This window comes from Mesoplodon densirostris, chromosome 2, assembly GCF_025265405.1.
Source record: "Mesoplodon densirostris isolate mMesDen1 chromosome 2, mMesDen1 primary haplotype, whole genome shotgun sequence".
Classification (NCBI taxonomy): domain Eukaryota; kingdom Metazoa; phylum Chordata; class Mammalia; order Artiodactyla; family Ziphiidae; genus Mesoplodon; species Mesoplodon densirostris.
In genome coordinates, this window is record NC_082662.1 from 146,101,645 (window position 1) to 146,113,330 (window position 11,686).

At 38.0% G+C, this 11,686-nt stretch overlaps 1 protein-coding gene across 2 annotated transcripts in view; it reads right to left on the reverse strand.

The window, feature by feature from the left end:
• The window catches only part of NSL1 (NSL1 component of MIS12 kinetochore complex), a 55,834-nt gene that overhangs the window by 42,213 nt on the left and 1,935 nt on the right, over positions 1 to 11,686 (reverse strand). For both annotated transcript variants that reach the window (XM_060091100.1, XM_060091101.1), the window contains exons 2-4: positions 10,966 to 11,044; positions 4,804 to 4,934; positions 2,665 to 2,719 (exon numbers count right to left, since the gene is read on the reverse strand). In XM_060091100.1, the coding sequence (XP_059947083.1) occupies positions 2,665 to 2,719; positions 4,804 to 4,934; positions 10,966 to 11,044 (265 nt within the window). The remainder of the gene's footprint in view (positions 1 to 2,664; positions 2,720 to 4,803; positions 4,935 to 10,965; positions 11,045 to 11,686) is intronic.

The following is an 11,686-nucleotide window of genomic DNA, read 5'->3' on the forward strand; positions in this document are numbered from 1 at the left end:
GATGAATGTGAGATTATATTTCAAAGGAATAATTTGTAGGACTTATGGATTGTAGATGAGGAGTTCAGGAGAGGAAAGAATCAAAGTTGACTTCTCACTAAAGCAGTACGTAGGTGAAGGTGCTGTTTACTCAGATGGGGAAAACCGGAAAAGGAATCAGTTGGAGAGCATGAAAAAATCCTGTTTTATGTTTATCTCTTATTTCTACTCAGACATAAGCTCTTCACAGGGAGAATCTTTTTTATCTCCATATCCCCCAGAGTTCCTAACATAACTATGCCAAATAATTGTTATATACATTGCTTAAGTAACATGTTTTGAAAACCAGACAACCTTCTTTAAAAGTGTCAGCTTTCAGGGCTTCCCTGGTGGCGCAGTGGTTGAGAGTCCACCTGCCGATGCAGGGGACATGGGTTCGTGCCCTGGTCTGGGAAGATCCCACATGCTGCGGAGCGGCTGGGCCTATGAGCCATGGCCACTGAGCCTGTGTGTCCGGAGCCTGTGCTCCGCAACGAGAGAGGCCACAACAATGAGAGGCCCGTGTACCACAAAAAAAAAAAAAAAAAGTGTCAGCTTTCAAATAAGCCTGATATCACTTAATATTCTAATAACAAACAAACAAAATTCCAAGAAGTTCTCTAAGAAGTTTTCCCATGTAACTTATTCAGATTTTAACTTCTACACAAATTTATGCTTTCCACTTTTCTCCTAAGCCATTTTAATTAATTTTATACGATTTTATCAGTTGAATGTATTATAAGCTATGTAGTATTATAAGGTGTACCACTGTAAAAGAGACAGGATTTATTTTATTTTTTAATAATTCATTTATTTATTTTTGGCTGCATTGGGTCTTCGTTGTTGTGTGTGGGCTCCTCATTGTGGTGGCTTCTCTTGTTGTGGAGCATGGGCTTCAGCAGTTGTGGCACGTGGGCTCAGCAGTTGTGGCACACGGGCTTAGTTGCTCCGCGGCATGTGGGATCTTCCCGGACCAGGGCTCGAACCCATGTCCCCTGCATTGGCAGGCGGATTCTTAACTACTGCATCAGCAGGGAAGCCCAGGGATAGGATTTATAATAGGGTTATTATTACATAGCACCTCCTTACAAACTACTACTTATATATTTTAGTTACAGTTTACAGACCCCCTTATCTCATGTGATTCATAACAACCTCAGTGAGTAGGCAGGACATTTCTGTAACATTTAGTGACACAGCTGGAATTCACACCTAAAGCATCAGGCTATGCAGACTTCATCATAAAGAAACTGAGGCTTGAAGTCAAGTGACTTGCCCAAGGACATCCAGCTAATAAAACTCTAAGTTAATTTTGCTGTGCTTAAAGAGCTGTTGGTATTCTAAGCTTATAAACATTATGAAAATGTATAATGAAGAAAATCTCAAAATTCATCCAAAAGATAGATTCTAATTATTTGCTTAACTGTGAAGTCAGAATCACATGACAAAGAAGATTTTTCCACTAATACTACATAACTGGAATGGTAGGAAGAAAATCACGTAGACTGTCAAAGGATCATTTAAATAAACCTGTTTTCCCTCTTGAGATAAAAAGGTTACCAAGTTTCTTTGGAGAATTAACTATAGTTAAAAAGTAATACTTGAGTATATTGTGACAACACATTTTTCAATTATTATTTTTTTGTTGTTCAAAACCAAAACAAGTATATGTCAACCACTGCATTTTGGCAACCAACCCTTTTTAGTGAACCATGACAATTAAGTGTTAGGTCCTAGGTCAATTTTTATTATCAAATACAGTGCTGTGATTTTAACTAATTTCAGAGTATCTTTACTTCCCCCTCTCAGTTTATCCCACTGGCTTGGGACACTTACGAAGGGCAAAGGGACATGTTAGAAAGTAAATCAGAATTCAACAAGGGTGAGGTACTCAAAGCCATATGTATAGAAATCCCATACAAATAAATGAAGGTCTTAACTGTTTTACTGATACTTCAGAAATGGTACTCTTGAGCACCAAAGGCAAATTTCAAAAGGTCTCAAGAAAACTGCTAGAAATTTTTAAATATGATAATAGAGTCATTTAAAAATACGTATGATCCACAGTTTTAGCAAAGTCAGTTCTATTGCTGGATTTACAAAATTGGTATAAATTTTATTTCTTTGTGAGTTAGAGGATGCACCTAAGTGGAAACAGAATTGAGTTCAAAGGCATAATAAGTGTATGTATCTCTTCTTAAGTTCAACATTATATTTTTGTTGGGTTTTATTCTGTAAATGATGAGAAACCAGTGATGGTTATCACACTAAGAAGAGACACCATGAGTGCTTTAATAGTATAACTTTGGCTGTAATGCAAAGAATGGATGGTTTAATAGCATTAGAGATGGGAGGGTATTATAACAGAAGTTAGAGACTGACAAGGTGTTATAATAGTCTAGGTCAGGAGAGTGCTTAATAAAAGTCCAGATTCCTGGGTCTTAGCCCTGGAGATTCTGAGTTGGAAGGTTTAGAGCAAGTTCTTATAATCCTAAGTGAAAAAAAGAGTTAAACACTGATGACTGGTGGTGAGTTAGAGCATCAAAGGGAAGATACCCATGATGCTGAAACCTTTAAAGAGTATCAGGAACTCCTGAAAATTACAAGCTCACGGTTAACTTTTACCATAAATAAACACTGACTCACCTGGATCAGGGTCATGTTGTAGGTCCAATGAATGTACAACAGGGTGGTATTGCTTCTAAACATAAAATAAATTAAAATAGATTTAATTTAACAACTTAGTGCCTCACACAAACATTTTCTTCAGTTTATATGAGCAAATATATTATTAGTCAGTAGTACCATTCTTTTGCCAAAAAAAAACCCACAAAAAAAACAAAAACAAACAAAAAACTCCAAAATTAGATCCTGAAAATCTGTAGGGAAGGGAGGAGAAAAGAAGAAAAGATCAAACTAAGTCTGGGGATTCCCTGGTGGTGCAGTGGTTGGGAGTCCGCCTGCCAATGCAGGGGACACGGGTTTGGGCCCTGGTCAGGGAGGATCCCACATGTTGCGGAGCAACTAAGCCCGTGTGCCACAGCTACTGAGCCTGCGCTCTAGAGCCCGTGAGCCACAACTACTGAGCCCACAAGCCACGCTACTGAAGCCCACATGCCTAGAGCTTACGCTCCGCAACAAGAGAGGCCAACGCAATGGGGAGCCCGTGCAACGCAACGAGGAGTAGCCCCCCCTCGCCGCAACTAGAGAAAGCCCACGCGCAGCAACAAAGACCCAATGCAGCCAAAAATAAATAAAATAAATAAATTTATTTTAAAAAAAACTAAGACTGAATTATACCTTTTATAGTATTGCCACCTACTGCATACACTAAGATATAGCACCATAAAAAAGCATGAGAGGGAATTCCCTGGTGGTCCAGTGGTTAGGACTCCACGTTTTTGTTGCTGAGGGTCAGGGTTCAATCCCTGGTCAAGGAACTACGGTGCAGCCAAAAAAAAAAACAGAAACAACAAAAAGCATAAGAAAAGCAATCAAGCAAATTAGAGGCATAGAGATGGAATCTTGTGTTTATAAAGTACAAGGTAGTTTTCAAATTATGAATGGACTGTTTTTCAAAAGTTCATTTTAAGACAAGTGTTTAGAACTCAGAACTCATATTCCCACAGAAACTCTGTTTTAAAAAGTGGCCAGGCCACTACCACATCAGCACACTAATGCCTACCTACGTATCCTGTGATACCCGGGGACTGCAATAGCAGAACGATAAGAACGGGATCCAAAATTCAGGCAAAAAGAAAGAGAAGAATGTCTCTCCTTTCTCTTGCCCAAAGTAGCAGGAGCCAAAAAGCTTTTTTTGTTGTTGTTGTTGTTTGTTTGTTTGTTTTTTAAAAAAAGCTGTCTTTAGTATCCTCACTCCAACCATTTTGCATCAATTTTAAACTTCCACAGCAGTACCCCACCTAGGCCAGCCAACTTCCTTTCTTTTATGCAATACTGATTACTAGGTTTTGGTGGGGGAGGAAGGGTAGTAATAGAGAGGGAGATGCTGGAAAATAAATACATTTTGAATGTTTTTCCCGAGGAAACTTTAAAAGTGGATAAGGCAAGAGGAGTGGGGTATTTCTTGGAGGACTGACTTCTATGGAAGAAAAAAATGAAAAATTTTGCTTATAATTATTTTTTTCTCACAGAATGATAACTAAAATGTTTTAGAGAAAGTACCTGTCTTCACTCTCTAAAACAATTCCTGAAAGGAAAGCAACTAGAAAATGTATATGTGAAAGTATGCTAATTTCAAAAACTAATGACAAAAAGTAAAGCACAATCGAAAGCAACATGTATGACTCACTCCACAGGCAATGCCATTCCCAGCAAACCTACTTCCACCTCATCATGATTTTTGGAGCAAAACAAATTATACACAATTCATAAAGCAAATTTTGGTGTTATAAAACAGGTAGTCAATCTTCATCATCGATTTAACTAAAGGGTCTTCCAAAATACATAAACATATACAAATAATGTGCCAAACACAAATGACGGATAGAAGGAAAAGGCTTAAAAGATACATTTCCTTTTCCCTCCTGGTCTCAGAATTAAGTCACTGTCAGTCTTCCATCTTCAAATTCTATTTTATTTTATCATCAGCTGTATTCAAAACCTAGTGTGACTTAGAAGCAGACAAACAGTAGTAACTGAGGCAGGAAAGACAACGAAAACAAAATGTCATTTACCTCCACTTGGATCTCATACTTTAACTTTTTTACTGTAGTAAAATAAACATTACATAAAATTTACTATTTTAAAGGTAAATCATCTTACCAGAATTTCTTGTTTTGCTTTTATGATTCTGATGACACATTCAAGGATCTTTCTGGGATACTGCTTACGTTTTGTGGCTATATCGACTATGATTTCATCAAACTGGTCTTCAAGGACTTTGATATCAGAATCTATTTCGAGGGAAAAATAATATCAAAAAATTCCTTAAAACACATTTTTTAATATTCTATATGAAAATGTAACAAACTAAACTGTAACAAACTAAAATGTAATAAACTAAATTTAGAAAACACAAAATTTAAGGAAAACAAATATGGCAAGTTAATGGATGCTCCACTTTGGTAACTGATTCATTTATGCAGTTAACGGTCAATTAATTACTGAGCCCCTATGGGAAGCCAAGCCTAAATCAGAGAAATACAAAAAAGAACATAACATAATCCCTGTTCTCTAAGAGCTCACAGTTCACTGGAAGAAACAGACATACAACTGCAAAACAACTGAATAAATACAGTAGAGGTATGAACAAAATGCTATCAGGACAAAGAACAGTGGAACACTAACTCTGCCTTGGGAATTTAAGACTTTAAAGAGAAAATAACATTTGATTTGGAACTTGAAACATAAGTGTAAATCCACTGCATAAAAAAGGTAGGGAAAAAATAATAGGGAGATGGGGCTTCCCTGGTGGCGCAGTGGTTGAGAGTCTGCCTGCCAATGCAGGGGACACGGGTTCGTGCCCTGGTCCGGGAAGATTCCACGTGCCGTGGAGCAGCTGGGCCCGTGAGCCACGGCCGCTGAGCCTGCGTGTCCGGAGCCTGTGCTCCGCAACGGGAGAGGCCGCAACAGTGAGAGGCCCGCGTACCGCAAAAAAAAAAAAAAAAAAAAATAGGGAGATGCATTTGAGGCAGAGAAAACAGTATCTGCAAGATCAAAGAGTCTTTAGGAAACAGAAAAAGATCTAAATGGCTGCAGGTTAAAGTATAAGGAAAAAAGGATGATAATATATAGAAAAGCCACACTGTAAAGAACATTTAACATCAGGGATGCTAACAAGTTTTGACTTTATCGTGTGGTGAACCAAAGCCGTGACAATAGCAGTGAGTGGAGTAGCTAGATCTGAAACAGGCACAACTGGATAAATGGTAGGAAAACGTAAAAGATATGGTGACTTTAGAGTTTCTTTGATTTGGCTAAAGCTATCTTATCAGTTGCTTTCCTATGTTTTAAAGTACAGTTGACCCTTGCACAACATGGAGGTTAGGGGCACCAACCATCCTTGCCGTCAAAAATCCAAGCATAACTTTATAGTTTGCCCTCTGTAGAAACCTCAGAGTTTCCACATCTGTGGATTCAACCAACTACAAATGGTGTCATACTGTATTTGGTGAAAAAAAATCCCTGTACAAGTGGACTCTTGCAGTTCAAACCTGAGTTGTTCAAGAGTCAAATGTACTGATTCTCAAACTCTGAAAGAATGAATAATCACCTGGGGAACTTGTCAGAAGTGCAGAAATTTTTTTTTACTTTTTAAAAAACAGCTTTATTGAGGTTATAACTGTCATACAGTGAGCTGTACATATTTAAAGTATATGATTTGATAAGTTTTGACATATGTGTATACCCTTGAAACCACCACTACAGTCAAGATAATGAACACAACCATCACCCCTAAGTTTCCTAATGCTCCCTTGTAATCTCTCCCTCCTACTCCTCCCAAACTGCTCTCTATCCCCAGGCAATCACTGATCAAATTTTTGTCACTATATTCTAGTTTTCATTTCCTAGAATTTTATATAAATGAAATAATACAGTACATACTCTTTGGTAAGGAGAAGTGCAGAAATTTTGATGCCTAGTAGAGTTCTCTGGAATGGGGCCCAGAAATTAAGCACCCCGGATGAAATGAATGCAGGGGATACATCAACTTCATTTTGAAAATCACTTTAAAAAGTAGCAAGTATTAAGTAGCTAAAAATACTAAAGAGCTAGGTCCTCAGCTTAACTGGTCTTACGTCATTTGTGTTCTGCTATGTCAAAGTCTATCACAGAAATAGATCTATTTATTTTATTGAGTAGAGCTTCATTAGGGAGAAGTCTGAAAGATGTTACGTATTTTGAGAACATTTTGAGACACTGCTGACATACATCAGCATAAACATATATATCATAAAGATCAATGAGGTATATATCATGTATGGTCTTGCATTCGTGAAAAAAATATTCACTAAGTCCAATTAAATTACTTCTTCTGAGAGTATTAAAAAATATAGTCATTTCTTACTTTGAATACTCATTTAAATGAGCAGTCTTCCCTATATTTTAATTTATTATTTAAAAAGTCCAATCACTAGCCTGAAAGGAATATTGTAACTATTTCACAATCAGTTTAAAAAAACCAGTCTCCCAGATAAATCTTCCATGTAGAGAAGAAAATGGTTTCTTAGCGCCACCTAGTGATAAAGCTACAAAACTGAAATGTATAAATTTGAGCAGGGAAGAATTTGTCATTAATCTAACAAATATGTACTGTGTCCCAAGCCAAGTATTGAAAACATAGTGATGAGAAATATATATATAATCCCTGCTCTCAAGGAACTTATCTTTTAATTCTTAAATGTGTCAGGTCCAGCCTTCTGAATTCAATTCCTTTCAGGGTAGAGGGGCAGGGAGGAAGTTGGTTTCATTTGCACATTCATTCATTCTTTTATTCATTCACTCATTTGCACAATGATCTCAATGAACAAAACAGACAAAAACCGCTGCCCTTGTGAAGCTTACTTATTGATTCTATGTATCAGATCAGACACAGATCCTATTAATTCTACCTGCTAACATCTCTTGAACCCGTCCTCTTCTCTCCTTTCTTAGGGTAAGTCTTCACCACCTTTTGGTGTATTACTGCAATAACGTCCTAAGGTCTTAGAGGTTCTCCCTGGAATTTCTCCCTTCTCCAATCTGTCCCCCACACAGCCAGCAGTTAGCTTTCTAAAACACAAGCCTTTTCTTGTTATAGTAGTGCACCCTTATCTGTGGTTTCACTTTCCACAGTTTCAGTTACCCATGGTCAACCATGGTCTGAAAATATTACATGGAAAATTTGTAAGTTTTAAATTGTGCGTCATTCTGAGTGGCGTGATGAAATCTTGCAACATCTTGCTCTGTCCCACCCAGGACGTGAATCATCCCTTTGTCCAGTGTATCCTGCCCATTAGTCACTTGGTAGCCACTGCTGCAGTATCCTGGTGCTTGTTTTCAAGTAACCCTTATTTTATTGATACTTGGGCTTCCCTGGTGGCGCAGTGGTTGAGAGTCCGCCTGCTGATGCAGGGGACACGGGTTCGTGCCCCGGTCCGGGAAGATCCCACATGCTGCGAAGCGGCTGGGCCCGTGAGCCATGGCCGCTGAGCCTGCGTGTCCAGAGCCTGTGATCCGCAATGGGAGGGGCCACAACAGTGAGAGGCACGCGTAGCACAAAAAAAAAAAAAAAAAAAAAAAAGTATTGATACTTAATAATGGGCCCAAAGCACAAGAGTAGTGATGCTGGCAATTCAAATATGGCAAAGAGAAGCTGTGCTTCTGTTAAATGAAAAGGTGAAAGTTCACAACTTACTAAAGGAAAAAAATTGTATGCTGAAGTTGCTAAGTTCGACAGTAAGAATAAATCTTCTATCCATGAAATTGTGAAGAAGGAAAAAGAAATCTGTACTAGCTTTGTTGTCGTACCTCAAACTGCAAAAATTACAGACACATTGCATGACACGTCCTTAGTTAAGATGGAAAAGGCATTAAATTTGTACAATAAGATATTCTGAGAGTGAGGGAGAGAGATCACATTCACATAACTTTCATTACAGTGTATTATTATAATTGTTCTATTTTATTATTAGTTATATCTGTTAATCTCTTGCTGTGCCTGATTTCTAAATTAAACTCTATCATAGATATATATAGGATGGATAAACAACAAGGTCGTACTGTATAGCACTGGGAACTATATTCAATATTCTGTGACAAACCATAATGGAAAAGAATATGAAAAAGAATATACATATATGTATAACTGAGTCACTTTACTGTACAGAAAAAATTAACACAACATTGTAAATCAACTATACTTCAATAAAATTTTTTTAAAAATAGTAGATATAGGGTTTGGTAGTATCTGAGATTTCAGGGATCCACTGGGCGTCCTGGAACACATCCCCCTCAGATAAGAAGGGACTACTGTAATTTTACTTTAAAAACCTTCACCAGCTTCCTATTACCTACAGGATAAAGTGCAGATTCCTCAGCATATCCTACAGGGCTTTTTGTGATCTGGTCCCAACTTATCTTTCTGGCCACATCTGTCATTAGTATTCCCAATTCACTGCTGACATTTTGCAAACATATCACTCCTTTGTGCCTTTGCATATGCTTTTCTCTTTGCTTCAAATGTCCTTCCTACCTCCTTTCTGTCTAGCACACGCTTACTTATTAAATGCATTTCCTTTAACAACAACCTACTCTGCTACGTCTTCTCCCACTTCCTGAAGAGTAATAGTGATTCTCTGTCCATTTCCTTTCCTTAATGATGAGTTCCTAAATGGCAAGAACCATATCTTTTCATCTATTTCCTGGAATTTGGCATAGTGTCTGGCATTTATCAAGTGCCCATGAAAGAAGGTAAAAATGTAGTATTCTCAACTATTCCCCTCAGAGTTATAAGGGGGAAAAGGGATAGAGAATATCCACACTTCAGAGCCATCCACCCAGGCTGCCAACCTGTCAGAAAATACATGGTAATCTATAAACTGATGAATCATATTGCTGAAGGCAGTCTGGACCAAACAATAAAGCGATTCCAAAGTGACTTCAAAGAACAAGAGTCAGATGAACACACAGTAGAAGCTGTGTAGTTTGAAAATACTCTGAGGTGATTCTGATACACTGCCCCTCCCCCACTAATTGGCAATCACTCTGATAATATTTGGAAAATCTGATGTTATTTTTTCCATTTTAATATATAAACTGGAAAGTGAACTTTGGTGACTCTGAAGAGATAACTATAATAATGCCGAGGATTAAACAGTAAAGTCTTCTGGGCAAAGAATTATCTTAATGTTGAGGAGAAAAATTATAGCCACAGAGAATTACTTGATGGGCTTGGAATAAGCTCAAGGGTATCTTGATGGGCTTGGAATAAGCTCAAGGGTATAAGTGGTTAAGCTGAACAGCTAGCAGTGATATCAATCTATGCTGGTCAAATCTCCATACTATCACCATGGGGACCAACAAGACACTCCAGTCCTCTTATCGGGGCAGCCCTTCTCCTGGACATTGCTGGAGAGTTCTGCCTCTCTTCCCACACTGATCATTCTTTTTCTACTACATTTTTTCCGGGGCAGCCCTTCTCCTGGACATTGCTGGAGAGTTCTGCCTCTCTTCCCACACTGATCATTCTTTTTCTACTACATTTTTTCCTTCCTACACTGACCATTTTCTTTCTATTAAAACTTTTTCTTTAGGTATGTCAACATCATTAGTTAGGGTACAATCTAGTCTGCTCTACATCGGGAAAATATTCTGTTTTATCAAGGAGGTTTCTACAAATACTGACCTCATCCTTTACATGGTACTTTTATAGTTTAACTTCACATTTCTAAGAGTACTTCACTATCTACTCAAAGGATCACTTGTAAAAATACAATTTGATTTATAAAGTATTAAGCATAGGGATTCTCTGGACCTGTTTCTTCATCTGGGGATAGTTCTACAGTATTTTCCAATAAGCTATTATTGACAAGGGTACTTTTGAAGTTTAATCAGATGAAAGTCTTGTTGGGAATGCCAGATAGTATATATCAATATAAAGGATCACAGTAACCACTAGGTTGTTTGCCTCAGTTTATGACCTCAATAGTCTTCTATATTAGTTTTCTCTTTTTTCCAGCAAAGGAACTCTTCCACTAAAGGAATTTTAAAAGAAGTGACACTGAAAATGGGGATTAAGAATTAGCACTCAAAATAAAACTAGAGGGAATTCCCTGGCGGTCCAGTGGTTAGGACTCCACACAGGTTCGATCCCTGGTTGGGGAACTAAGACCCTGAAAGCCTAGCAGCACGACCAAAAATTAAATTAAATTAAATTAATAAATAAAACTAGCCACAAAAATAACTCAGAAATGAATGACAGAGGGACAAAGCGAAATCACATACCCATAAAGTAATTGGCTGAAGCTTCCTGCCATGCTTGCCCATTAATGCTGACATTCTCTTGCACAGCTGATTCAAAAGTCTGCAATAAAGTCGCAATAGTCAAGTCACTGAAAGTAACTTTAAATACGGAATTCAAACATTTGGGCAAAATAACAATTTCAGATTTGTGATAGGGAATATTTTAAAAAGTAGCAGGGGCTTCCCTGGTGGTGCAGTGGTTAAGAATCCGCCTGCCAATGCAGGGGACACGGGTTCAAGCCCTGGTCCAGGAAGATCCCACATGCCTCGGAGCAACTAAGCCCCTGCGCCACAACTACTGAGCCTGCACTCTAGAGTCCACGTGCAGCAACTACTGAAGCCCCCTCACCTAGAGTCCGTGCTCTGCAACAAGAGAAGCCACTGCAATGAAAAGCCTGCACACTGCAACAAAGAGCAGCCCCCGCTTGCCACAACTAGGGAAAGCTCGCGCGCAGCAACAAAGACCCAACACAGCCAAAACTAAATAAATAAAAAAATTTTAAAAAAGAATGCATATATAACTGAACCACTGCTGTATGGTAGAAATTAACACACTGTAAATCAACTATACTTCAATAAAATAAATTTTAAAATAACTATCACAAAAAAGAATGTGATAATACTATATTATGTGGTTTTAGATAAAGAGATGTCAACATAATTAAAGCCTCTGCCTTTTATCTGTTCTCTTAATTAAAGTAAA